Source organism: Mus caroli, unplaced genomic scaffold (genome assembly GCF_978045245.1).
Source record: "Mus caroli unplaced genomic scaffold, Mus_caroli_1 scaffold_8, whole genome shotgun sequence".
Lineage (NCBI taxonomy): Eukaryota > Metazoa > Chordata > Mammalia > Rodentia > Muridae > Mus > Mus caroli.
In genome coordinates, this window is record NW_028227263.1 from 66,267,778 (window position 1) to 66,295,636 (window position 27,859).

Genomic DNA, 27,859 nt, shown 5'->3' on the forward strand with positions numbered 1-27,859 from the left:
AGTGAGAGAGAGAGAGAGAGAGAGAGAGAGAGAGAGAGAGAGAGAGAGAGAGAGAGTGAGTAAGAGAGGGAGAGGGAAACCGGGCAGTGGTGGCGCATGCCTTTAATCCCAGCACTCGGGAGGCAGAGGCAGGCGGATTTCTGAGTTCGAGGACAGCCAGGGCTATACAGAGAAACCCTGTCTCGAAAAACCAAAAAGAAAAGAAAAATAAAAACTAAAACAATAAAATTAAAAAAAAAAAAGGAGGGAGAGGGAAAACATGTGCACACCAGGGTCTATGGCATGCACGTGCATGTGTGGTCAGAAGACAACTTGCAAGAGACTGTTCTTTCCTCCCACCATGTGGGTCCAGGGATGAAATGTAATGTCTCCAGGCTTGGCAGCTCTCTGAGCTTGTTTTATCTTAGTGGTCATAAACATCCAAGTAAGCTGGCAGTGAACTCATGAGGCAGCGAATAACTTGAGAATGTTATTTTTAGTAACAGAGAATGGGGACTATTATCCTAAGAGTAATAATTACATCCAAGGAACACTTCATCAGAACAGTAGACACAGATAGATAGATAGATACACACATAGTCAAGTGTATTCTACATTAATTCATGAGATATATGTGCCAAACCCAGGACGGTCTTCAGAATCAGAAGGGGGAAGACTGGGCCTGAAAAGTGTCCCAGCCATTCATTGTCATTTGTGTTGAAAATAACAAAGGCAGAACCCCGTGTGGTGGCCCATGCCTGCAGTCCCCACACTCAGGTGGCTAAGACAGGAGGTTTGCCAAGAGTTCCAGGCCAGCCTAGGCTATATTGCAAGACTCTACATTAAAAGGAAAAAAAGGGCTGGAGAGATGGCTCAGTGGTTAAGAGCACTGACTGCTCTTCCAAAGGTCCTGAGTTCAAATCCCAGCAACCACATGGTGGCTCACAACCACCCATAATGATATCTGCCGTCCTCTTGGTGCATCTGAAGACAGCTACAGTGTACTTAAGATATAATAATAAATAAATATTTTTTTAAAAAAGGAAAAAAATCAAATAAGAAAGTAGTCTTTAGGTTTATCTTAACTGAAGTAAGGACAGATTTCTTTTTTTTTTTTTTTTTTTTGGATTTTCGAGACGGTTTCACCGTATAGCCCTGGCTGTCCTGGAACTCACTTTGTAGACCAGGCTGTCCTCGAACTCAGAAATCCGCCTGCCTCTGCCTCTGCCTCCCGAGTGCTGGGATTAAAGGGGTGCACCACCACGCCTGGCTGTAAGGACAGATTTCAATCTGTATATTTAATCAAAATTCCAATATTTTTCTTTGAAGAACTTTTATACAATTTTTCTAGATGGATATTCAAGTGAAGTTATGAGTTTGGCAATAAAATCAATAACATGACTGGATGGAGGTGGTGGTGGCATGCACCTCTAATCCCAGCACTTGGGAGGCATAGGCAGGCAGATCTCTGAGTTCAAGGACAGCCAGGGTTTTGAAAAACATAACAAAAATAATAGCACGAATACTGTTGCAGTTTGTTACATGTAAAAACAATAAACGATAAAGTTTGATACTTATGAGAAATGGGGTTTGAAATGTAGCTTGTGCACAGGACCCTGGGTTCAGTCCTCATCACCACATAAAACTGTACAAGGCACTGCAAGACCATAACCTCCATGCTCATGGGGTAGAGGCAGGAGCACCAGAAACCCAACCCAAGATCGTCCTCAGCTACATGCTGAGTTTGAGGCTATCCTGGGCTACATGAGACCCAATCTCGGGGGGTGGGGGTGATGAAGGGGTTGCTTAATGGTTAAAAACATACACTGCTCTTGTAAAGGACCCAAGTTTGGTTCCCAGCACCCACATAGGTACTCACAGCCACTTGTGACTGCAGCATGAAGAGATCTCACACCCGAGTTCCAGCATCTGTGGGCACACGTTTGCAACGCATGCATACGACATGCATAATTTTTGTTTGTTTGTTTGTTTGTTTGTTTTGAAACAGGGTCTTTCTATGTAGTCTTGACTGTTCTATAACTTGCCTTGTAGACCAGCCTGGTCTGGAACTCAAAAGAGATCTGCCTTCTTGGCCTCTCAAGTTCTGGGATTCAAGGCATGTGCCACCATTGTAATTTTTAGAGGTAAAAAGTTATTCAATTATGGCATTGGTTACCTGATTTAAAAAATCATTTTATGGGCTGGTGAGATGGTTCAGCGGTTAAGAGCACTGATTGCTCTTCCAGAGGTTCAAATCCCAGCAACCACATGGTGGCTCACAACCATCCTTAATGAGAAACAAAAAAATCCTATGGGCCAGAGCGAGTGGGAAGGGGGGGGGATCATTTTACATTTTATTTTGTTTGGTTTTTGTTAGTTTTTTGAGATGGTCTCACTGTGTAGCCCTGGCTGTCCCAGAACTCATTCTGTAGACCAGGCTGACCTCAAACCCAGAAATCCACCTGCCTCTGCCTCCCAAGTGCTGGGATTAAAGGTCTGCACCACCACTGCCAAACTCAATTTAGATTCTTATACCAAAATAAAATATACAGGGCTGGAAAGATGGCTCAGTGGGTAAAAGAGCTTATTACCTAAAGTGACCACCTGAGCTGGACCCAGGGACCCACATGGTGGAAGGACAGCATCAATGCCCACAAGTTACACTTGGACCTCATACATGTAGTGTGTGTGGTGCATGCACATATACGTACATACACACACACATATACACTAAATAAATGTGGTAAAATAGAGCTAGGTACAATATAGAGCTAGGTCTAGCGGTATATGATTATAAGCCAGGAAACATGCCATGAGTTCCAGACCAGCCTGATGTGTAGTGAGTACCTGACCAATCAAGGGCCTGGAAAGATGTTTCCATGGTTAAACTACTCACTGTTCAAGCATAAAGACTGGAGTTCAGATCTCTAGAACCTTATAAATGATCCACCTCTGATTATAGAGCTGGAAGGTGGACCTGGGCTCACAGGACAAGAGGTCTAATCAGATTAACTCTATGGATATATTCTGGGACCCTGCCTCAGCAAAGAAGGTAAAGACTGACAAGAAAGACTGTACACACAGAGAGAGGGAGAAAATTAACAGCCATGCATGGGTGTGTATGCCCGTAGCAGCACTGGGAGTAGAGACAGGCAGATTCCCAGAGTTCACTGGCCACCCAGCCTAGCTAGCTTCCTGATCAGCGAAAGACAGTGTCTCAAAGCCAGGAAATCAAAGAGCAGTAGAAAAAGCCCCATCGTTCTTCTCTGGTCTCTGTATGCACAAACACGGGCACCCAGACCTACATACTCACGTGCAGGCACTACAATTGTATAGCACACAGCACACAGGGACATAGACATGTGCACTCATGGGCATGCATCACATACATACAATATACGCAATACAATGTCATCTGCATACACACAATACATTTTATTTTAAATAGAGGTTAAGTGGAAAGTACTGATTGTGATTGATATTTTATTATTTATACACTCTTGAGCAATGGAAAAACTAAGCTTAAAAAAAATACCCAGGAAGAAAAGAATTGCTGATAATGTCTCAGAAACTAAGCATGTGCACATGGGTTAATAGACGGTGAACAGCAGCCCAGATTGTATCTTCAGCATACAAAATGGGCCATGTAAGACTTTTTTTGATATATATATACATACACATATATACATGTATATGCATATATATACATATATGTGCATGTGTGTGTGTGTGTGTGTGTGTGTGTGTGTGTATATATATATATATATGAGCCAGGTGTAGTGGGCACATCTTTTAATCTCTGCTCTTCTGTGAGTTTAAAGGCCGTCTGGTCTGCAAAGCAAGTTCTAGGACAGCCAGGACTACAGAGATAGAGACCCTGTCTCAATAAAACAATTTAAAGTAAATAAAGAATGAGTGTAGCCTCCCGTTTAAAAGCAACACAGAAATAAGGATGTTAGAATTCACGAAAGCCATTTTCCTCCAGTTATCTAAGTGTTGATAAGTGAGCATGGTAGCTTGTGCCTGTGGTCCCCTCACTTGGGAAGCTGAGGCCAGACACTCATGAGTTTGAAGCCAAACTGAGCCATATGAGAGCCTGTGATAAGTATAAACAAAAGGAAGAACTTTCAGAAATGATTGGGATAGCCTATGCTATGTGCCTCACAGCCATGCACTTACTTAAGTAACACTGGGGTTGAGCTTGCCTGTGTGACTCTAGAGCTACTGTGGGCCAGCATCTCTCTTTTCTACAGCCTTCGCCAGCTCTCTATCATTAGGGGCTGCAGTGCACTTTCTTTTACATGGAATACTCCCCCCCCCCTTTTTTTTTTCAATTTAATACATTGGTGCTTTGACTGTATATATAACTATGTGAGGATGTCAGATTGCTTGGAACAGGAGTTACAGACAGTTGTAAGCTGTCATGTGGGTGCTGGAACTGAACCTATGTCCTCTGGGAGAGCAGCCTGTGTTCTTAACTGCCAAGCTGTCTCTGCAGCCACGGACATCTCTCTCTCTCTCTCTTTTTTTTTTTTTTTTTTTTTTTTTTTTTTGAGACAGGGACATCTCTTTTTAATCAAAGAGCCATAGGTTTAGATGTGTGAGTAACCTTGAGTACAAGCCAGTCAGTGCCTCCTGTGCTAATGGTATGCTGATCTGCTGACCCTGGGTCTCTCTTACTCCTAGTGGCAAAATTTAGTCATTAGCCTTAATGTGACCACTAGATATTTCTGTCACTTTTGTAATGCTATTTTTGCAATAGCAAGTTATTTTTTAAGTGCTAAAAAGTCAACTTTATTTGTATAATGTAATTTTGCCTGGATATACAGTATTTTGGGCTTAATCAAATTAAGTCCTAGATTTTCACCTGAAATACTCTTATTTTTTTATTGTGTATACGGGGATGGGGGAGATCTGCATGTGAATGCAGGTGCCCTCAGTCCAGAATACATGTTGGATTTTCTCCCAGGACTAGAGTTACAGGCGGTTGTAGAGCTGCTTACAAAGCCCAGCTCGTTTTGTTTTTAATCTTACATATGTGTATGCGGGTACCCACAGAAGCAGGAAGAGGTCATTGCGTCACCTGGAGTGTATAGGCAATTGTGAGCTGTTCACCTTGGTTCTGGAAACTTTGCTTGGGTTCTCACAAGAGCAGTTTACCCTCTTAACAACTGCTCCATCTCTTCAGGCCCTAAAATAGACACTCTTGAAACAAATTTGTCAAGCTCCTAAAGATTGACTGTCACCTAGCTCCCACCGAATAATTCTAATCCGTATGGACTAAGGACAGTCCTTGACCTTTCTGTCTGTTCTGTTTTGTTCTTATGGTTTTTGTCATTTTGTTTTCTTTCTGTATAAGCAACTCAGGCTTTTATCTACAGTTAAAATTGCATAAGCTTTTACTTTGAAATCAGCGGTTGAATAACATGAGTTAGCATACGATCACTCGGTTACATCTTGAAGGTTGATGGTAAACACTAGAGCAGATAAGAATATCGTTGTTTCTGAGCCTGGGAAGAACTAGCAGCAATTACCTCTTAGGGCTAGAGACCACCCTGGAGCCCAGGCTGTTGCTTACGCACCTTAACATGAATGCCATGGCTATGTAAACAACCCCCACCACACATGCCTATCAGGAACAATCAGCACAGAAATGTCTGCTTGCAGTTGATTCAGAATCCTTCTGATGGTGATACCAAGTCCACAGAAAGATCCTGCCACCCTGAGCAGGATCCTCTACCTTCTTGGATCTGAATAGAATCATAAGTTACCAATATGAAAATCTCCCCTTGGTCATGCTAAATACTGTTGTGCACAGTTCTTTTAAATTGTTAGTGCATTGTGAGTCTAATAGGCTTCTATTTTCATATCAGGTTATCTGTGCGACAATTGCGTTTGGAATGGGAATTGACAAACCTGACGTGCGATTTGTGATTCATGCATCTCTTCCTAAGTCTATGGAGGGTTATTATCAAGAATCCGGCCGAGCTGGAAGAGATGGGGAAATATCTCACTGCGTGCTTTTCTATACATATCATGATGTGACCAGACTGAAGAGACTTATAATGAGTAAGCCACGTACCACATTCTGTCTGTCAAGGTCCATCTCATGAGTACACTCTGCCCCTGCTGTTGTAGTACTTGGGTCCTATTCTCATTAGTCATAAAAAAATGAAGGCATTTAATATATATTGTAAAGTTTATGTTAGTTTATTATAAAGATATACATTCTTGTTTAGTGAAGTCATGTGATACTGACATGCACAAAGCAGTGTGTTCCAGACTAGGCAAGCTAACCCTCCAGATCATGGGTTCCTCTATACCCTTCCAGACCCAGTCTTACGCACTCTTACATATAACACCCCTTCCAGGAAAATCATGAAGTCTCTTGAAGAACCATAAGAGCCCTCCAGGTTAGTGGAGGGCCAGGAATAGAGGTGTATGACTGGGTCTCGCTCGCTGACCTTGGAGAGTTGCTTGAACCTAGGAATTGAACTGATTGAGGCTGGTCTGGGCAACAAAATGAAACCCTGTCTCAGAAAAAATGAGAGGATAGTGAGACCCAGTCTTGGAGGAGGAAAGGAAGAAGGACAGGAGGGGCAATGGAGCCAAATTCCCCTGTGTGTCCCTTTTCTACTTTACCCTTTTCCATTAGAGGCAGGCAGCACCTTGTATTCAGTGTTCGCCTTTCCCAAGTGCAAGTGTCTTATAATGTAAATGGGTGGTCTGTGAGATGTCTCAGTGGTTAGTTAGATGCTTGTCACCAAGCCTGATAACCTGAACTCAGTACCCCCAAGAGATGTTTTCTGTCCTTCACACATATATGAGCTAGCATATGTAAATACATGCATATATTGGTGTGTATTTGTACACACAAGTAAAATGTAAATGTAATTGTGTTATAGAATCATAAGCTTTTTACTGACTTCACGGTCATCGCCGTGTGTCATCACAGCCTTGTACAGATGCCTTTCAGTGTGGGTACACTTACATATGTCACCTCCATGTCAGCTGGCTTAGGAGGCTGATTTCATCATGTGTGTGCTCCCTTCTTTTTTTTTTTTTTTTAAATATTTTTTTTTATTACGTATTTTCCTCAATTACATTTCCAATGCTATCCCAAAAGTCCCCCATACCCTCCCCCCCACTCCCCTACCCACCCATTCCTACTTTTTGGCCCTGGCGTTCCCCTGTACTGGGGCATATAAAGTTTGCATATCCAATGGGCCTCTCTTTCCAGTGATGGCCGACTAGACCATCTTTTGATACATATGCAGCTAGAGTCAAGAGCTCCGGGGCAGCACCTTGTATTCAGTGGTTAGTTCATAATGTTGTTGCACCTACAGGGTTGCAGATCTCTTTAGCTCCTTGGGTACTTTCTCTAGCTCCTCCATTGGGGGCCCTGTGATCCATCCAATAGCTGACGGTGAGCATCCACTTATGTGTTTGCTAGGCCCGGCCTAGTCTCAAAAGAGACAGCTATATCAGGGTCCTTTCAGCAAACTCTTGCTAGTGTATGCAATGGTGTGTGTGCTCCCTTCTTAAATATGTTTTGTAATCCTATGTTTTTGAGACTCTGGTATCCTTTATGCTGGCACAGGTACTGAGCATGGGAAATGGCACTAGCCACAGTAACTCCTGTGAAAAAGTGAGCTACAAATAGATTTTGTAACTTGCCCCAGGGAACTTGAGGGACCATTTATGGGAGGAACGGCCTGATGCACTGGCATCATTGGTGCAGTGTGGTTCATCCACACTTCCCATGTTAGGGCAGTTTTTTCAGTTGGGTTGGTTGTTTTGTTTTTGTTTTTTAAAACAAGGGTGTTAGTTTCTTATTGTTGTTTGTTGGGCTTTTTGTTGGTTTAGTTGGTTTTCTTTTGAGATACAGTCTCACTTGGTATAGCCCAGGTTGGCCTTGAATTTGTGATCCCCTGTCTCAGTCTTTTAAGAGCTGGGACTGCAGCAGTGAACCACCAAGCCACCTCTTGCTGTCTTAAATGCTTTACTACCTGTCAGCTCATTTTATCTTTACCACAGCTCTAAACGATGAGACAATTGCTTACCTTATTGCCGAGGAGAGGATGAGATGGAGAAGTAGTGAGGCACAGGTCCCTAATCTCCAAGTTCATCTAACTGCAAAGCCTGAGTGTGATCTTGACTGCACCAAGGATACTCAGCACAAAGCAATGAGTTGTTCATATGTGGATAGCTGATTTGTGTTCTTAAACAGAACCTGGACAAGCAGCCTTCCATGTATGGTGGCTTGACCGATTTCAGCTTTATGATAGCTTGATTTGTTCAATTAAGCCATACTTTAAATTTTAAAATTTTTTAACATTTATTTATTTGTTTATTTATTTAATGTGAGTACGCTGTTGCTCACCTCAGACACACCAGAAGAGAGCGTCAGATACCATTACAGATGGTTGTGAGCCACCATGTGGTTGCTGGGAATTGAACTCATAGCCTCTGGAAGAGCAGCTAGTGGTCTTAACCGCTGAGCCATCTCTTCAACCCCATCTAAAATTTATTTTATATGTATATGTAAATGCCTGAATGTATATGTGAACCACATGTGTGCATGGTGCCTGTGAAAACTAGAAGAGGGCATCAGATTCCTTGATGGCTGAATATGGTCTGCCATGTGGGCCCTGAGAACCAAACCTATATCCTCTACATGAACAGGAAGTGCTTTTAACCACTGAGCTATCTCTCCACCCCCACACTTTTATGAGCTAGTGAAATACAGTTTGGTTTTATCTTGTGATGTGGGGTGCTGGCAGCCTCCGCTTGCAGTCAGCCGTACAACCGCTAGGGTCAGTGACCAGCAGTTTACACCTGCTATGTTACCCAGCATCTTTAGGGACATTAAGTGCATGTCCCATGTATATTTTCAACTCAAAACAGGTTTGTCAAAAATATGATCTTTCATAACCCTTAAAAAAAACACTAGTAGCCGGGCGTGGTGGCGCACGCCTTTAATCCCAGCACTCGGGAGGCAGAGGCAGGCGGATTTCTGAGTTCGAGGCCAGCCTGGTCTACAAAGTGAGTTCCAGGACAGCCCGGGCTATACAGCCCGGTCTCAAAAAAAAAAAAAAAAAAATAGTATAAGTATTCAAGTCATGATAACCTAGCAACCATTTGAAAAAATAATACTCAGAAAATGGAAGGAAAATAGTAATTTGATTCTTTAATAATAACGATTGCCTATTAATGGAAAGTATACACCAGTGGTTTTTATTGCATTTTAATTTATTTCCTGTGTGTGCATGCACAGGTGCATGCCACTGTGCATGTGCAGTGGTCAGAGAACAACTTATGTGAGTTGGTTCTCTCCTTTTACCGTGTAGGTTCCAGGAATTAAACCCAGGTCATCGGGTGTAACAGAAAGCACCTACCCTGCTCAGTGCCTCACCAGCCTCATTTCTTGTTCTTAAACTTCGGACTCAAATAGCTTACGTGCACTCCTAGCTTCTGTTTTGTGTAAGCACGTGTGGGGGATGGTAGGGATCAAACCCAGGGCCTTGCATGTACATGCTAGGCAAGCTTTGTACCACTGAACGACATCCCCAGGCATTGGGGCTTTTTGTTGGGTGGTTGTGGTAGTTGTTTGAGACTAGCTCTCAATTATGAAGCCCTGGCTGGCCTAGAACGCACTGTGTAGACCAGGCTGGCCTTAAACTTTCAGAAATATACCTGCCTCTGCTGCCTCAGTGCTGGAATTAAAGGTATGTGCCACCATGCCTGGCCAGTCCTGTTTGTTTGTTTGTTTGTTTGTTTGTTTGTTTGTTTGGAGACAGGGTTCTCGCTATGTTACCCAAGCTTTTTTCAGACTAATGATCCTCTTGCCTCGTGACTGGGCTGGGATTGCAGACGTGTACCACCAGCCTTGTCATATTTGCTTTACTGAACTGCACCACAGCAACTTTAAAGTTCCAACTTCACAAGCCTGTGACTCCACCACAAATATATTATATTTAAAATCATGAACTACCTCAAATGACCAGTTTGGACAATGTGCAACCGATGAGGGCATTGCTATTTCCCTTAAATCTAGGACACCCTGTCTCTTGAGTTCCCTAGAAGTCCCCTGGATTCTTGACCACAGTTTCAGAAGTCCTAGTGCACTAGGACTTCAACTATGGGTTCTGCCTGCTTCCTCTAGATATCCAGCTCAGCACGTCTGCTTAGAGAGAGAGAATTAACTCCATCATTGGGGGTAATAAAAACGTAAAGAAATTTTCAATTTGAAAAAAATAAACATTTTAGGGTGAAATAGCTTATGAAAATCCCAATATTTTGGAGCCTGGGGCAGGAGGATTTCACAATTTCAAGGCCATCTTGTGAGACTTTACCTGGAAGAAAAAGAAGATGAAGAGGAGGTACAAGTACAACATTCCTATAAAATTAAACCCATGAGAGGCGAACCTGAACATCTAGTAACTTGCAGCATAAAGATGTCATTGGCACTGCATTGTTAACAGCAATGTTCTTATTTATGAATTTACTTTAAGTACTGTTTTCATATTCTTTTGGTTTTCTACTATAAAATTTAATTTTGTTCTGCTCTTCATCTTTTTTAGTGGAAAAAGATGGAAACTATCATACGAAGGAAACTCACGTCAATAATCTATATAGCATGGTACATTACTGTGAAAACATAACAGAATGCAGAAGAATACAGCTTTTAGCTTACTTTGGTGAAAAAGGATTCAACCCTGATTTTTGTAAGAAATACCCAGATGTTTCTTGTGACAATTGCTGTAAAACAAAGGTAATTACTTAAGTGGTGGCGCATGCCTTTAATCCCAGCACTTGGGAGGCAGAGGCAGGCGGATCTCTGAGGCCAGCCTGGTCTACACAGTGAGTTCCAGGACAGCCAAGGCTACATTATGAAACCCAATCTCAAAAAATAGTAAAATAATAAATAAAGGTAGGCCAGGCATAGTGGAACATGTTTGTAACCCAGTGCTTAGGAGGCAGAAGCAGGAAGGTCATAAATTCAAGATGGTCTTTTACTATATGGTGTGTTTCAGACCAACCTGGACTACATGAAAACTTAATTCAAAAAGTAACAAAAAATAAAAAAGTAAAAATCCAACATGGGCAAGCATGGTATTTGAAACTTAACTATAATCTATATTTAGAGATCTCAGTCTCAGAACAGTAGTAATAGTAGTAGTCTTTTTGAAAATCACTTGTTTAACTGTAAAAGCAGTGAGAACACCATGATGATGTCATGCCAGCAGTCCAGAGACTGAGACAGGAGGATAGAGAATGTAAGGCCAACCCGGGACCACAAAGTGAGATCATGTCTTCAAATAACAACAACATGGTGTCTGGATAAGGTTAATATTGTCAGGCCTAAAATAACCTTGGAGACTGTTAAACTCATTCACTAGGTGCTTAAATTATGGCAATTTCTCTCTCACATACACAGTCTCCCCAGTACTGGATTGATCCTAAATCCTCAAGCTATACTAGGCAAGTGAACTATATACTCACGCCCCACCTCTTTATTTCATTTTTTAAAAGACCAGATCTTTATAGCTGGCCTACTTAGCTTCACTGTCAACTTGGCACAGCCTATAGTCGTCTGAGAAGAGAGTCAGTTGAGGGATTGATTGCCCAGATTAGATTAGCCTGTTATCATGTCCCATGTCTGTAGGGGTTTTTTTTTTATTATCAATGTATGTAGGAGGGCCCAGCCTACTGTGGATCATCATTGCCTGGGCAGATGATCCTGGTCTATAAAAGCTGGCTAAGGTCCGGAAGATAAGGCTCAGCAGTTCAGAGCACTGGCTGCTCTTCAGAGGACCTGGGTTTGATTCCCAGCACCCACATGGCAGCTCACATCTGTCTGTAGTTGCAGCTCCAAGACTTCTAACGCCTTCACACAAATACACATGCAGGCAAAACAGCAATACATACATAATAAAAATAATAAACATTTAAAAAGAAAGAAAAGAGAAAGGAAGGAAGGAAGAGAGGAAGAAAGAGAGAAAGGAAGAAAGCTAGCTACACATAAGCCAGCAAGCTGTGTTCCTCCATTGTTTCTGCTTGCAGTTCTTGCCCTGACTTCCCTCAGTGATAGAAATACCTGTAAACTGGAATAAATCCTGTTTCCCCCTAAGTTGCCTTTGGTCAGAATGTTTTATCACAGCAACAGAAATCAACCTAAAATAGTAGCCCAGTCTGTCCTAGAAATCAGAGTGTAGCACAGGCAGGCCTCCAATCCGCAGGGATCCTTCTGCTTCAGACTCCCAAGTATTGATGTTACAGGCACTGAGCCATTTACACCTGGCTTACAGTTTCAAGTCTTAATATGTATGGTGCCTCACTGTTTATAGACTTTTGCACACTTGCTATGTTATTTAACCTAACTTTAGTGTGCTAGGAATACCCAGTGAAGGGAGGCAGGCATGTAATACAGCATACTATGAAGTGTTACAGAAATATATAGAGCTAGGCAGAGCAGAGAGTGGTTTACTCTGTGGAATCTATACATCCATTGCCATTACACCTGCTCACCCTAGAAATACTGCTATCCGTTCACTTATTTGCCACGCAGCTGCCCTGTTGCAGGTTCTGTTGTAGGAGTTTAGGGTATATGCAATATGGAGAATTAGGGTAGATGAAGGCTGAAGAATCATCTAGTAAGGAGGACAGACACTGAGGAAATGCAAAGAGGAACGAAAAGGAAAAGTTTAGGAAAGAAGAGATTGTCATGGTGGCAGCCCATGTAGTTAACCCAGTACCCAGAAGATAGATCTGTGAGATAAAACTAGCCTGGCCTACACAGCAGGGAAATTACAGTAGCACTAAGGACTGAGGAGAGAATCTGTGACCTGCACAGATGGCAGTGCCTTTCTTCCTAAAGACTCATCTCACAAGGGACAGAGCACTGCTCCAGGAGCTGTGAAGGATGAGGAACTTAGGTTTTTCTATGTACAGAGCTGGTAGGTCGTTGAAAGACAAGATACATGTCTGAAGCAACAGAAATATGGCCAATGTAGAGGCCTAATTGTATTCTAGTCTAGAATGTAAGAGTGTGAGCATTTACCACTCAAGAGGCACAGGCAAGTAGATCTCTGTGAGTTCCAGGCCAGACTGCTCTGCATATTAAGTTCCAAGATAAAACTAGGATTATTACACAGAGAGATCCTGTCTCAGGAAGAAGGAAGGAAGGAAGGAAGGAAGGAAGGAAGGAAGGAAGGAGAGGGAGAGAGAGAGAGAAGAAAAAATAACAAACATTTGAAACTGCCTTAGTTTTTTTTAGTGTGGAAACAAATTCTAAGTTTTACCATACTATTAAGCTCTAGTGACCTGGGTCTAGTTATCTTAGCTATAGCAGAAAGTATTTTTTTTTTATTCATAGGATTATAAAACGAAAGATGTGACTGATGATGTGAAAAATATTATAAGATTTGTTCAAGAACACAGTTCATCACCAGGAACAAGAAATATAGGACCTGCTGGAAGATTTACTCTGAACATGCTGGTTGACATTTTCTTGGGTAAGTTATTTACTGTGTTGTTTGAATTATATCACTTCAAATTAAACATACAGGGCTAGAGAGATGGCTCAGGGGTTAAGAGCACTGACTGCTCTTCCAGAGGTCCTGAGTTCAAATCCCAGCAACCACATGGTGGCTCACAACAATCTGTAATAGGATCTGATGCCCTCTTCTTGTATGTCTGACAGCTACAGTGTATTCACATACATAACAAATAAATAAAAAAATTTTTAAAAAGTAATCATCTAAGGAAGTGATTATTAGTGCATTTAAAGTCACTAAGGTAAGTTTTCACATTAACAAATAATGATGATGATAGGACTGGCAAGACAGTGAAAGGCCTGAGTCTGATCCCAGAACCTACATAAAGAAATCCAGACAGCCTGCTAGCACATGGCTTTAATTCCAGCACTCAGGAGGCAGAGGCAGGCAGATCTCTAAGTTCAAGGCCAGCTTGGTCTACAGAGCAAGTTCCAGGTCAGCCAGGGCTACACAGAGAAACCCAAAGAACTTAAGGAAGGAAGGAGGAGGAAAAGAAGTGGAGGAAGAGGAGAAGTTCAGACATGGGCTGGGGGTGGCTCAGTGGATAAAGTGCTTGCTGCTACAGTAAGCATGAGGACCTAGGGTCTGGATCCCAGCACCCATGTAAAATCTGCCTATAACCCTAGTGATGGGCAGATCCCAGGAGCTTGCCCCCTAGCCAGTCTAGTCAAAGTGGAGAGCTTCAGACAGAGACCTAACCTCTCCTATACATCTACATACACTCATGCATGCATACACCACACACACAAAGCCAGATGTGGGTAACAAATGCTTGAAATTGCAGAGAAAGGGGCAAGACTTCTACCTCCATGTCCTTTGAGATTTGGTGAGATGCTGTTTTGCTTGTGGAATTTGTATATTCTTTATCAGTGTAATTGAACATACAGACTTAAATATGTGCTTTATAGATACTTAAGTAACTAGAACCAGAGATGGTATTTAGAAGGCTCAGTGGTAGAGGTCTTGTGTGTGAAATCCTTGATTTAGCCTCAGCACTGGAAAAAATTTCAAAAGTTCTCTGAGGGCCAGCAAGACAGTTCAGCAAGTAACGATGCCTGCTGCCCAGCCTGACAGCCTGAGTTCAGTCCCTGGGTCCCGTGTGGTTGAAAGAGAGAACCAACTACTGCAAGGTTGTCCTCATACCTCCACAACGAATGCTGTGGCACATGTGTGTATCCAATGAATAAATTAGTAAAAAATAATTTTTAAAACTTCTGTGAGCTGGGTATGGTGGCACACGCCTGTAACTCTCAGCACTTGGAAGGTGGAAAGGGACGATCAGGAGTTAAAGTAACTTTCACGGCATCCTGGGCTGCCCCAGAAAATAGTATAAAGCTTTCAGCAGTTATGTGAATTCTTTATTTTTTTGCTAGTTTTTCTAGTATAATTTTATAAGCTGTGAATGCAACAGTTTGAAATAACAATTTAATTTTGCTTAGTTTTTGGTTAACATGTGTGGTAGAACAAGGAAAAGTAGAAGCAGTTGGGGACTGGGGTGGAGTTCAAGCCCAGTGCACACGGTGTGGGCTTCTACCCCAGCACTAAGAGAAGAAGACATGCGACCACAGAGCCTTGGAGCTCTCCTCAGATATGCTCGTAACTCAGAAGTGAGGGTAGGGTCTGTGTGGGCCGTGGGGTTTCCTGTGGAACAGATGATCTCTTGCTTGTCCACAGATGTCCTTGAATGGCTTCTTAGCCTCCTGTCTGAATGACGCTGCGCCTCTATTACTCATCTAACCTTTTGACCCTTATTAGGGAGCAAGAGTGCAAAAGTGAAGTCTGGAATATTTGGGAAGGGGACTGCATATTCACGGCATAATGCCGAAAGACTTTTTAAAAAGCTAATTCTAGACAAAATCCTGGATGAAGACTTATATATCAATGCCAATGACCAACCAATTGCCTATGTGATGCTAGGAACAAAAGCCCACAGTGTGCTGAGTGGCCACTTGAAGGTAAGGTCTTTAAACGTGCGTCTTACTGTCGCACAGTATCGTAATATATCATAACAGAGTTTGTTATCCTTCCAAAGTCACATTCCCTCTGGAGCATATTAGGATTTTAATTAGAAAGAGATCTTGAAGCTGATCCGATTAATATGCTATTTGTCAAAATGAATTTAATAGATATTCAAGCTACTAAATCTTCCCATATTCTCTGAAAAAGCATGTATGGGCTGGCAAGTGGGGATGGGTACTTGGTACTAAGCTTCAGATCTGAGTTAAAGCTCTGGGACCTACATTGAAAAAGGAGAGAACAGACACCTATGAGTTGTTCTTTACAGATACACCATGCCATGTGTATATATAAAGTGCACACAAAGAGAGAAACGAATAAATAAGTAAGCATTTATCAAGAGGTGGTCTCATGTGCCGGCCCTGGAAATAAAAAGAGGGAATGCACAGCCTTGTTCTGGGGAAGAAATGCAAGGGCAGGCAATGTTGCTCCACGGGTAAAGGTACTGCCGTTCAAGCCTGGCAACCAGCATTCTGTCCCCAGAACCCAGGGAGAAGGAAAGAACTGACTCCGCAAAGCTGTTCTCTGACCTCTACACCGTGACACACATACAGGCACGCTCATGTACACACACAAAGTATTAATAAATAGGATTTTTTAAAGTAAATTAAAAACAAACAAACGGGAAAAGCCTTCCTTGGGTACAAGTGTGCCTCTGCTCACGCTGCTGACTGTTTTCTTTATCACCAAGGTGGACTTCATGGAAACGGAAAATTCCAGCAGTGTTAAAAAACAAAAAGCTTTAGTGGCCAAAGTATCCCAGAGAGAAGAGGTAGTTAAGAAATGTCTTGGAGAACTTACAGAGGTCTGCAAATTGCTGGGGAAAGTCTTTGGTGTCCATTACTTCAATATTTTTAATACAGCCACACTCAAAAAGCTTGCAGGTAGGTACCTGTGGGCCTTGCTCTTCTGACCCAGGTTACTGGCCAGTTCATCTTACTAAAGGATCTGTGTTTTGTCTTTATTGTTTCTCAGACAAGATCTTTTAATTAATTTGTTGTTGTTGAGACATGGTTTCTCTATGTCACCCTTCCTGTTCTGTATCTCACTATGTAGAACAGGCTGACCTTGAACTCACAGAGGTCTGCCTTCCTTTGCCTCTACCTCCCAAGCGTTGGGACTAAAGGCATGTGCCACCATGACATGATGAGACAGGGGCATATTATTTAGTTCAGGATGGCTCAAACTAATCCTCGAGCCTCAAGCTGCCTGAGTGTTGGGCTTAGAAGCATGAGCTAAGGGACTTTGTAAGTCTTGGTCTATTTTAAATTTTGGTTTAATCTCTGGGTTTTCAACCCAGAGACACCATTTAAGCTCTTTCTTGAGGTAAAAATATATACGGTTCAGATATATGCTATAATTTTAATTTCATGCCTTTCTGTAAAGCTGAATGCTAGAATGTGAATAATTGCCTTCTATAAAGCCAGATGTCAAGTATTTGTGCGGTCTGCCTTCCGTCCTGATGCTCAGCTATTTCCGTGCAAGTGCTTTGCAGTGAGAAGCTAAACAGGAAAGGAACTGTTTCAGGCTTCTTTGACTCTGGATCTATAACACTGCTGTGTCTTTAGTTAAGAACTATTTGCTGATCTGAGTTATTTGCATGGACTGAGATAACTTAACCTAGAATGTCAGTGGTAAGATCTCTGGAAAGTAAGTTGCCGTAATTGCCTGTGTCTCCTGCTGCTGCGCCTTCATGAACACACATAGCCATCTACTCTCCCTGCACCCTGGCCACGCAGTCTCCTTCTGTTCAGGCCTTGCTTTCCCTGCATCATCCCAGCAGTCCCGGCCTGGGATTGGTTAGGGTTTGGCTTTGTTGTATGGTACTTTTACTAGGGATTTAACCCTGGGCCGCACCTGTGCTGAGCACCGACTGAGCACAGCTAAGCTTCAGCCCTGACCATTCTGTTCAATACCAGTGCCTTCTCCATGACACCAGAATACTGCACATCTCAGGGACAAAAATGGGATACTGTTTAATCGAACCTAAACATCTTTTTTAGGTCATCAAAATATCTGTCACTTGCAAGAAAACTATGAAATAGGTCATTTCTTAAAGACAATACTTTATTAATGCCAAATTTATTACCTATTACTTGGTCTCACCACCTGTCTACTTTTACATTTTTGTGTTAATATGTCTTGTGTGTGTTTGGGGGGGGAGTGGTGTGTGTGTGTGTGTGTGTGTGTGTGTGTGTGTATGTGTGTGTGTGTGTAGAAACCAGGAGACTGAGTAATATGTTGTTCTTCAAACACCATCTAGTTCTTTTTTCAGCAGGGGTCGTTCACTAGGGCCGGGGCTAGACAGCTTGCTAGGCTAACGTCCAGTGAGCCCCAGGGTCTCCTGTCTTTACACCCGAGGCACTGGGATTTAGGCACAGCTTTTACACGAGTGCTAGCAACCAGGCTCTGATGCCTGTCCCTTTGCAGCGCTGTACTGACTCAGCCATCTCCTCGGGCCCAGTCGTCTTTCTGAAGACATTCCACTCTGTAATGTGACCTGCAGCAGCACTAATTATTAATAGCTGTACTTAAGGCCTCCCATGCTCTGGGAGCAGTGTGTGCAGGACAGCTGCAGTACGTCCAGCAGGATTCATAAGATACTGCTTGCTTTCCAAAGTGCAGGGGGGTTTTTTGGTTTTTTTTGTTTTGTTTTGTTTTTCAAGACAGGGTTTCTCTGTGTATCCCTGGCTGTCCTGGAAATCACTCTGTAGACCAGGCTGGCCTTGAACTCAGAAATCCGCCTGCCTCTGCCTCCCAAGTGCTGGGTTTAAAGGTGTGCGCCACTACCGCCCGGCAGTCTTTTAAAACAGGGGGAAGCTGGGTGTGGTGGTGCAGTCCTTTAATCCCAGCATGGGAGGCAGAGGCAGGTGCATCTCTGAGTTCCAGGACAGCCAGGGCTCTGTTATACAGAGAAACCTTGTCTCAAAAAAGACAAAAGAAAGAAGTTAAAACAGTATGTGAGTTAGAATCCATAAAAAATGGTGGGTTTTTGTCAATTAATGTAGTTTCCTAACTGGTCTCCTTAATGTCCTATGTGAGCGTGTTGTGCTTTTAATTTTATGTTTTCCAGGCCACTAAAGCTAGAACAGCTCACTAGATACAATACGGATTTTGTCAAGGGGGTCATAGGGTCTGCATCTGCTTTCTTCTTCCATTTTGTCTCCCACTATACTATCCCTCTTGATGAACCTGCTCTATCCCACAGTCTGTCACTTTCCTTTAAGCATAAGAGTGACTGGAAAGGATCTGAACTCTACCCTCTGCTCAAGGCAGAGATATGGGATTAGCACCCTTTTACTCTAAAGCCAGCACTCTTGGCTCAGAACAAACCCAAGCCTTAGTTTCTACCACTGCATCCAGCTTGCTCCATTCTTCCTCCTTCAGAGCCAATAAGCACCCCTTTCTACTCTTTCCCAAACAGCAGCCAGCGTGACCTTTGAGCCATAAAATGGTGTACTATCCCTGCTTCACCTGCATGGGACTGACCAGATGAGGACTCAGCCAGTGCAGGGGCAGATTCAGTGTGTCTCTTGAGATGGAGTGTGCGTGTCTGCAGAGCTAGACATAGAATGTCAGTGTTGGTTACAAATATGGGGACATTCGTCCTGCAGCTAGACAAGCCTTGGCAGTGGGGACAGTGTGCTGGAAGCCTGAACACTTAGCACAGGGCCCACCCTAGCTTTCCACAGGCACTTGGCTGGCTCCCACCCTCTACGTTGACATCTGTGCCTTTGTTGCTGAAACTGGACAGTGGGTCCTGCCTCCTGGCCTGTGTGCTGCATTTCCAGTCTAGCTTCACCTTTTAGAAAACTCCCCATAGACCAAAGTGTGGACACTATGCCCCTTCTTAGAATTGGGAACAAATCGCCCATGGAAGGAGTTACAGAGACAAAGTTTGGAGCTGTGATGAAAGGACGGACCATCTATAGACTGCCATATCCAGGGATCCATCCCATAATCAGCTTCCAAACGCTGACACCATTGCATACACTAGCAAGATTTTGCTGAAAAGACCCAGATATAGCAGTCTCTTGTGAGACGATGCCGGGGCCTAGCAAACACAGAAGTGGATGCTCACAGTCAGCTATTGGATGGATCACAGGGCTCCCAATGGAGAAGCTAGAGAAAGTACCCAAGGAGTTAAAGGGATCTGCAACCCTATAGGGGGAACAACATGATGAACTAACCAGTACCCCGGAGCTCTTGTCTCTAGCTGCGTATGTATCGAAAGATGGCCTAGTCGGCCATCACTGGAACGAGAGGCCCATTGGACTTGCAAACTTTATATGCCCCAATACAGGGGAATGCCAGGACCAAAAGAATGGGAATGGGTGGGTAGGGAAGTGGGTGGAGGTATGGGGGACTTTTGGGATAGCATTGGAAATGTAATTGAGGAAAATACGTAATAAAAAAATATTTAAAAAAGAAAAAAAAAAGAAAACTCCCCATGGATCCAGTCCCAGCAATAGTTGGCTCTTAACAAGCATGAGCGAAATGAGCGGATGCACATGAATTCAGTGGTTTTTCTGTGAGTGGTGATTTAAATTCTTAATTTTATGTCCACACACAGAATCTTTATCTGCTGATCCTGAGGTTTTGCTTCAGATTGATGGTGTTACCGAAGACAAGCTGGAAAAATACGGTGCAGAAGTGATTCCAGTATTACAGAAGTACTCAGAATGGACATTGCCAGGTTCCGTATCCTCCAAACCTGTTTACTTTTCCTCCCAGTGTGAGCCCCTCTCAGAACTGTGTTACTGTTAAGCAGTGTGTCTCACTGAGCTGGCACCAGGTAGTTAATGTATCCTACACCTGTTACACTGAAGTTCCAATCCTAAGAACAGTCCCAGTGTGTGAGGCACCTCTGAGGCATTTAGGAAGCCCGGCATTATAGCTGCTGATGGAGCACAGGTGGGAGGGAGCCTCTGTGCCTGCCCGAGGGATCTACATACTGTTGTTTTGGTAAGGCAAAGTGAGTGGCCAAGGAGTCATGAGCCCTGGCACCCATTCCAGATGGACTATCACCTCACTATGTGATCCTGGCAGGACAGCAGCATCCTCACTGGGCTTCACTGTCCTTCTGTAAGGAAGGGACCTGTTATCTAGCAAGCTTGTCAAGATAACATATCAGAGTAGCGCTTGCGTGCTTTGGGAAAATGGACGTGTCATGGAACACTGTTGCCATTGGGAGAACCTGACTTTGTGAGGACATCAAAGCGGAGGTTGCCAGAGGCTGCATTAGGTCTGTCCTGTGGTGCCTCGTCACAAGCCATGGCACTGGTATAGAGATCACTGGGTGAGGGAGACTGAGGAAAGGAGTAGTTTGCTGTAGGGGATGAAGGGGCACCGTGTGCTGTCCGCTCACACACCAACATTGAGTTGTCATCCCCAGCGGACCTGCTGTCTTAGTCCGGTCTCTATTGCTGTGATTAATACTATGATCAAAAGCAACTTGGGGAGCAGAGGGTTTGTTTGTATTATGTGTCCTGAGCTGTAGTCCATTGAAGCAAGACAGAGGCTATGAAGGAACACTGCTGACTCGCTTGTTCCCTCTCTCGACTTCCTCAGCCTCTGCCTCCATTTACCTCAGGGCCACCTCAAGGACAGCATGACCAAGGGTGGGCTGTGTTCCTCCTTCTCATCAATCAAGAAAATTCAACTCATGCAATGTTAGCACACACCTTTAATCTCAGCAATCAGGAAGCAGAGGCAGAGGCAGATGGATCTCTGAAGTAAGGCTAGCCTGGTCTACAGAGCAAGTTCCAGGACAGTCAGGGCTGCACAAAGAAACCCTGTCTCAGAAAAAAACACAAAAGAAAAGAAAATGCCCCAGCATCCCTAACAGGCTAGTCTGGTGGGAGAACTCTCTCAGTTAAAGTTCCTTCTTCTCCAATAACTCTAGGCTATGTCAGTTGACCAAAACTGACTAGCACACCTGCCAAATTGATTGTGTTTCCCTAACAAGCTGGGTTAGAAGAGTCTTCTCAAGGCTAATGGAAGTGGTAAGCACGGGGAGAAATGAGTGAGTGTGCATCTCAAGTTCCCCATAGCATTTCCTCTTCTTTTTTTTTTTTTTTTTTTTTTTTTTTTTTTTTTTTTTTGGGGCAGGGATCAGGGGGGGTGGTCTTTTGGTTTGGTTTGTTTTCTGAGACAGACAGGGTTTCTCTGTGTAGCCCAGGATGTCCTAGAACTCACTCTGTAAAATAGGCTTGCCTTGAACTCAGAGATCCCAGAGATTACCCCTTCCTCTGCTTCCAGAATGCTAGGATTAAAGGCATGTACCACCCCACCTCCCAGCTCCCAGCATTTGCTTAATCCATTTAATAACAAAGTACTATGAAATAGGACTTATAAATTCCTTTATATAGTAATTAATAAAAGGCATCTCAGTGTATTTGTCTTGGTAGGAAATTATATTTGGTTCATATGATAACTAATTTCAAAGGGGACTTAGCTGACTTAAGACAAGACTGCTAAGGGAAGCAGTCAGAAGCAAGGTAGCCATTGCACCTCCTAGGCATGATGGTGCACACTTAGAGGCAGAGGCAGGTGGAACTCTGAGTCTAAGGCTATCCTGGTCTGCAGAGTGAGTGCTAGACCAGCCAGAGCTACACAGTGAGATTCTGTCTCAAAAGCTAGAGTGAGAGCAAGCGCGCGAGCGCACACCCGCCTGTAGTTTTGCTGCCTCTCCTAACAGCACCTGTTTCCAGGTTTGGAGGGTGAGGCACAGCAGGCCAGAAGAGCTGTGCCCTGTGCCCTCCTGCCAAACCAGACAGGAAGTGGGCACCTTAAGATACAATACTGATGGAGATTACGTCCTCCCTTGCACATGTATGTGTTCACTCAGTCCAAATTCCTGCTTGATATGCCAAGTGTTCATAACAATTATGCAGAGAAATGGCTTAGGGGTAAAATACAGTACTGAATTTTCTGGTGTGTTTATTAAGAGGCTGTTGGTTAAAGATGAAGAACAGAATTTGTTGCTTTTTTTATATTGGACTTATTTTCTCAACATGTTTAAAATGATAAATAAAATTGGCTAACACTTATGGCAGCCGTTACTTCAGTTCGCAAGGGTTAGCTGCACAATGTAAAATAACATAGACCTCATGCAGTAAAGTGTGAACTAAACCTGACATCTCCAGTTGAGTTGAAAATTATCATAAAAATTTGTAAGTAATGAGTTTTGATTCTCTCTCATTAAATATAAATTGCCATTGAACATACTTGAGCTTTTCAAAATAAAATGTTTAATTCCTGCTGAGGTGTTGAGTCCATTCAGCAGGAGAGCAGCTGGTATTGGGCTCCAAACCCAGGGTCACCTGTAAATGTCTACATTTCCTGTTTGTAGCTGAGGATGGTTCCCCAGGCGCCAGAGGCGCCCCAGAGGACACTGAGGAGGAGGAGGAGGGAGCGCCTGTATCGTCTCACTACTTTGCAAATCAAACTAGAAATGAAAGAAAGAGAAAGAAAATGTCAGCCACCCAAAAGCCCAAGAGGAGAAGAACTAGTCACGGTGGCTTCAGAGCAAAGGGGTATGATCTTTATGTCTTTGCAGCATCCGGGGGAGGGGGAAGGATGGGGGGTGCATATAACTGTTCTAACAGTCAATAGTTAATAGATTGATGGTTAGCCCCTAAACCAAAGTAAAAACATGACTTTGGATTTTTAAGTAATCTAATTTGCAAAAACTTCTCAAACTTTGACTTTACCTTGGAATTTTTGTTTCTTTTGAGGTAATTATTCTTCTTAAGGTATTTCCCATCAGAAACACCCTGAGTAAATAACACGGCCATGTCCTTCAGGCTTTTGGGAGTCTATAAGTGTTTGCTACACTGCCTCTGCTGCAGGATTCTCTGGGTCTCTCTGCTATTTTTTGAGACAGGGTCTCCTCTATCACAGTCTGCCCTTGAACTTAGTTTAAAGCCAAGGTTTGACCCTGACTTCATATTCTTCCTGCATCCACCTCCCAACTTCTGAGATTACAGGTGAGCCATCACACCTGGTTTATGCAATGCTGAGGTCCAGCCCATAGCTTCCTACAATCTAACTGAGCACTGCTAGCCCAGCGCATTCCCCACCCTCCCTGCTACTTTTAATGCCCGGGAGACTGGGTCTCCTAGTCTTGGTGGGATAGCTGAGAGGAGACCACTTGGGGAAATCCAAAGGCCAGACAAGCCAGGTTTCCTTGGGGGCTGTGTAAGTGGTTTCTGTCTTCCCCTCCCTTTGCTTGGCTGCAGCGTGTCTGCACAGGAGAAGCGAAGTCAGAGTGGCCAGGTCTTGGCAGCAGGCTTGTTTTCCACCATTGGACTGTGTCCAAGAATCCCTCCCTCCCCCTCTTCCTCCTCCTCCCCTGCTAGATGCCCATCACCTCCTGCCCTCAATCCAGAGATGGTGGTCCTCAGAGAAGTGTGTACTGTGACAGAACTGCTTAGAACAGGAACCAAAGCTGCATGGCTCTGAGCTGTTGTTTGCAGTTTTCCACCTTTTCTCCTTCTGAGTGAGAAAAACAAGATTGAGTGGGGGAAGAGAAAGGCAGACAATGTCACCAAATTGTCATTTCTTGTTAAATCCATAAACAGACTTCTTACATGTGCTAACCTTCCTCCAGAGTACACAATTAAAGACATTTGTAAATGGTGGTTTAACTTTGTGGTTTTGAGTGCGCAAGTGACCATCAGATAGTCCTCAGTGAGGACATTTTCTCATTCCCTTCATTTATTCCTCCCCCTTGGGAAGCACTCGTTTGCTTAGTTGCTCACAGAGCATGAGACCTTAAAAAGCTTCTGGTCCAACCCCCTTGGGTTTAGGATGGGGAAACTGGCCTGGCCTGTGTTGTGTGGGAGGGAAGGGCTTGCCTGAGGCCAGTCTCGCCTGCTCCGTTTCAGAGGTGGGATTGGACACTGGCCTGGCCTGATGGCTCAGAACACTTTCACTTCTGCGAGTCTGTGGACACTCCTTGAAACCGTGGGCGATCTGACATCTGGCTTCTACTTGTTGGGAGGGAAGAGACCAACACTGTTCTTTGCTGCTGGCTCCTTTACTTCATTTGCATAGCAGCTGTTTGTGAGAAAGGAGCTCTTTGCCATGTTGCCTGTAATCTGATTTAATAAGGAGTAAAACTCAAATTTGCACCAGGCATAAAGGTTTACTCTAGCACTCGGGAGGTAGGAGGCAGGGAGATCAGAGTGCAAGGTAATCTGTGGTTCAGTGCCACACATGGTCTGCCTGTCTCAGTGTTAGCAGTTGAGAGGCACACAAATCTCTGCATTTGGGGCCAGCCAGGACTCTTCAGAGAAACCCTGTCTCAACAAAAGTAAGCAAATACGTAAATGCATACGCACGCTCGCGCTCTCTCTCTCTCTCTCTTTCCCTCTCTCTCTCTCTCTCTCACACACACACACACACACACACACACACACACACACACACACGCACGCACGCACGCATGCACAGTCAAAGGCCAGTCTGTACCATGAGACCCTATCTCAGAAAACAAAGCCAACATCATAGTGCCCCACAGCCAGCTCCGGTTTCCATCTAAGTGTAGTCAGTCTATGTGTAAGGAGGGTCTCTTCTGCCTGCCAGCTTGGTGACTCTTCACCATCAGCAGCTTCTTGGCATCTCCTCTGCTCCTCTAGGTTTTCCAGCCCACCCTGAGGGGGATTCCAGCCCCCGGGCTGCTCACCTGTGCAGTGGGAGAATACTCAGGCTCCTTGCCAGAGCCCTTCACCCCCAACAGACCACTGGGGCTCACGTCTCCAGAAAGCCACACAATGAGCCAGGTGTGTTTTGAGCTTTCTGAGTGGGAGGAAAATGGATGAGCCGTTGAAATGGAGGCTGCTGTTGGCAGATGCATTCTGTAAATCCATATAAACAGCAGGGTTTGCTCCGGGCTTCATTCCTCAGCAGGAAGTCAGCAGAGGGAAACTTGAGGCTGCTTCTCCGCCAGATCTGCAGTGAGATTGCCTTCCCTCCAGCAGGAGGTTTACAATGTTGAAAAACTCTTTTCCTAACCCCAGCAGCATGCCCTAGGATGCCACTAACTGCCCAGGATTATACAACTGATGGAGCGAGCGCCTCTGCACTGCCCACTGTCACTGTAAACCAGCTGACAAGGTGGTTCACTTTTTGTTTGTTTTATCAAGGGTAAGAAAATTGATATCCTCAGGTCAGCAAAGAAGTGATATGCGGGCACAGCTCAGGCTCTGCCAGGGCCCTCTTCCCTCCTTGTACGAGGCAGTAAGCAGAAAGGACAAGTTGGCAGTTCTTTGGGTGTTGGGGCAGGGGAATTGCTGGCTACGTGGCCCTGACATGTGCCAGACCACTGCATGAGGCAGCTTGGTCCTCCCTAAGGAGCCACATATGCAGCCTTCCTAGGACTATGTGACTAGGATGAGGCCACCCAGATGCTCTGCCCCATCTCCACTCTCCACAAAGCTGCCTTGCTCAGATCTGGGTCAGTGCAGTAATTCTAGGGTATCATCTGATGGCCAGAGATTTGGGGTCTTTAAGAGATGTCTTCACGCCGGGCAGTGGTGGCTAATGCCTCTAATCCCAGCACTTGGGAGGCAGAGGCAAGCGAATTTCTGAGTTCGAGGCCAGCCTGGTCTATAGAGTGAGTTCCAGGACAGCCAGGGCTACACAGAGAAACCCTGTCTCGAAAAACCGAGAGAGAGAGAGAGAGAGAGAGAGAGAGAGAGAGAGAGAGAGAGAGAGAGAGAGAGAGAGAGAGAGAGAGAGAGAGAGAGAGAGAGAGAGCTTCCTCTTTGTTAGAATAGACCCAGAGGATTCCGGCTATAGGCTGTGGAAGGTGTGGCTAGAGGGAGAGTCTGTGGTTGGTCACAGGCCATGAACTGAGATACTTTAGAAAGAAATTCAGAGCATACTTGAGTACTGGGGTAGGGCAACTTACCCTCTCGTGGGGTTTCCAGACAGAAAATGCAGACAAATGTTAAGACCAAGGAAAATCATGTTTGTTCTCCTGGCAAGTTAACAGACAAGATTATTAACTTCGCCTCATTTAGCATTTTAATTTTCTTTTCTTTGCCACATTTTAGGGGCTCTACTACATGCAGAAAAACGTCTTCTAAAAGTAAATTCTATGGTGTCACTGGATCCCGCTCGGCCTCATGTGCTTCTCAAGCAACATCATCAGCCAGTAGAAAACTGGGGATTATGGCTCCTCCAAAGCCTGTAAATAGAACGTTCCTCAGGCCTTCATATGCCTTCTCCTAACAGTTCTCTGCGCATGGATCTTGTTTGTCAGCATCTGACCATCTGTGAATAGAAAGCTGTTAGTCTTGTTACAGCATTTGAAGTTTTCACTTCTATCTATTAATATTTAAATGTATCTCATGTGATAGTTCTTATTTTTAAATAAACATTTTCTTTGGTGCTACTGCACATGTAGTGGCCATTGTTTCTCAGAGCATCTGTAACAATTGTAGCAATGGCTGAATCATCCACCCCAGAGAAATCCCGAGGGGAACATGACGGCTGAAGCCAAGGGAAGGCAGCATGGGACATTGTGAAACTGTAGAACTTCTTGTGTGAGACAGCCTTGACAAAACCAACAGACAAATGACAGAGAAAACAGAAAATCTATTACATAGTAATTCCTATAATATACAAAGAGTACCTATAAATCATTAAGAAAAAGTCAGCATAGAAGACAGCAGAACAAAGGCTGTGAATAGCCTAGTCTCCACAAAAGAAATTCCAGTGGCCCACAAATAGATGAAAAATACTCCATCTCCCTAATTAAAAGTACAAATTAAAACATGAGGTGCTGTTCTTCTGCCTGTCAAATTGTCAACACTAGGGCTGGGTATAGTGTTACAGCTAATAGTCCCAGTTGCTCCAGAGGCTGAGCCAAAAAGATCACCTGAGCCTAGGAGTTCAGGGCCAATCTGGGCAATGGAGAAACATTCTCTTTTTAAAGGAAGGAAAAGATAGACAACAGCAACAACAACAACAAAAAAAATAGATTGCTCACAAGAATGTATTAAATATTGATATGTTTCCTAGTTTGCCCTTTGTGTAATGCCCAGATCCTTGACCTCACTCAGGAGAAGGGAGCTAGAAGCCTGCAGACCACTGTCTTGAGACCTCAGAACTGGGGTGGCATCAGATGGCCATACACCTATGCTGAGGGACCACCTTTGGCAGTTTAGTGAAGAGACCAGCCAAATGTGTTAGCTGAGAGCTGGTTGTTGAGTAAGCCTTCGAGAGCTCTCTTTTGACTCCTGTAGGGGTAAAAAGAAGAAAGGATGGACCAAGTAGCCAAGGTTACCTGGAGA

At 44.0% G+C, this 27,859-nt stretch overlaps 1 protein-coding gene and 1 long non-coding RNA gene across 2 annotated transcripts in view; one reads left to right on the forward strand and one right to left on the reverse strand.

The window, feature by feature from the left end:
- Blm (BLM RecQ like helicase) overlaps window positions 1-26,963 on the forward strand; it is an 80,148-nt gene extending 53,185 nt beyond the window's left edge. Inside the window, exons 15-22 of the mRNA XM_021167779.2 lie at window positions 5,853-6,048; window positions 10,563-10,753; window positions 13,358-13,496; window positions 15,294-15,493; window positions 16,246-16,438; window positions 20,128-20,250; window positions 22,909-23,092; window positions 26,618-26,963. Coding sequence (XP_021023438.1) covers window positions 5,853-6,048; window positions 10,563-10,753; window positions 13,358-13,496; window positions 15,294-15,493; window positions 16,246-16,438; window positions 20,128-20,250; window positions 22,909-23,092; window positions 26,618-26,795 — 1,404 coding nt within the window. The 3' untranslated portion in view covers window positions 26,796-26,963. The remainder of the gene's footprint in view (window positions 1-5,852; window positions 6,049-10,562; window positions 10,754-13,357; window positions 13,497-15,293; window positions 15,494-16,245; window positions 16,439-20,127; window positions 20,251-22,908; window positions 23,093-26,617) is intronic.
- On the reverse strand, window positions 22,785-25,597 carry LOC115031538 (uncharacterized). The gene is made up of 3 exons (XR_003837194.2): window positions 25,246-25,597; window positions 23,929-24,053; window positions 22,785-23,004 (listed from the first exon to the last, which is right to left on the reverse strand). It is a non-coding gene; the product is annotated as an uncharacterized LOC115031538 (long non-coding RNA).
- Window positions 26,964-27,859: the final 896 nt, after the last annotated feature.